Genomic DNA, 742 nt, shown 5'->3' with positions numbered 1-742 from the left:
GCCCCAGCCACTGACTGCAACTGAAAAAAATTTATTTCTTTATTTTTAAATGGTAACAAACATTTATTACATTGTTATGGGCAACACTGTATAAGACGCTGTTTGTATTCTGTTGCCATGCTCAATGTAATTCAGCAGGGGGAGACATAGACTCACATAACAAATAATGTGAAACCGGCAGCTTTATGTCTCAGTGCAGTGCCCCTGTGAATCACTTATTAAACAGTATCAGTATAATTCAAACAAAGCTTACATCACCATAGAATAATTCAGTTTATTAAATTACAGCTGTCTTTTCTGCTCTTTTATTAATATAAACATTAGCTGTGTCCCAGTTCAGGGGACACATGCTTCAAAGGCTGCATTTGAAGACCAGTTGCATCATAGAGTCACGACAAGGCTGTCCTATTTCAATGGCTCCTTCAAATGCGGCTGAGAAATGCCCGGTCAACAAAGGCTTCAGCTGGTGGGTCCTTCAAGGCCCATCCTATCCCAAAATTCTTTGCACACCAACAGAGCAGCTGTCAAGGTTGCTAGGTGACTGGAGTGGCAATTTGTAAAGCAAATGTAGGGGCAGGAAAGGTTGATGGCATAAACAGGAAATCCTCCATAGACCAGACCGTCTCATGACAGATTGGCCCATGGTTCAGTCTTCGCTGTATATAAAGGCTACAAAGGCTGTGCCTTTGTAAACTGTGCCCTTCGAAGAACACCCCCCCCCCCCCCCCGCCTCCACAACAAC

General features: G+C 43.4%; 1 protein-coding gene across 1 annotated transcript in view; it reads left to right on the top strand.

The window, feature by feature from the left end:
- Positions 1-742, top strand: part of nup214 (nucleoporin 214) — a 33,096-nt gene that overhangs the window by 16,224 nt on the left and 16,130 nt on the right. The window contains 1 exon segment of the mRNA XM_020600842.1: positions 341-537. Within this exon segment, the coding sequence (XP_020456498.1) occupies positions 341-537 (197 nt within the window).

The sequence above is a fragment of the Monopterus albus genome, unplaced genomic scaffold (genome assembly GCF_001952655.1).
Source record: "Monopterus albus unplaced genomic scaffold, M_albus_1.0 scaffold49.1, whole genome shotgun sequence".
Taxonomy (NCBI): Eukaryota; Metazoa; Chordata; class Actinopteri; order Synbranchiformes; family Synbranchidae; genus Monopterus; species Monopterus albus.
Note: the sequence above shows the minus strand (reverse complement) of the source record. Positions and strands in the feature narration are given on the sequence as shown.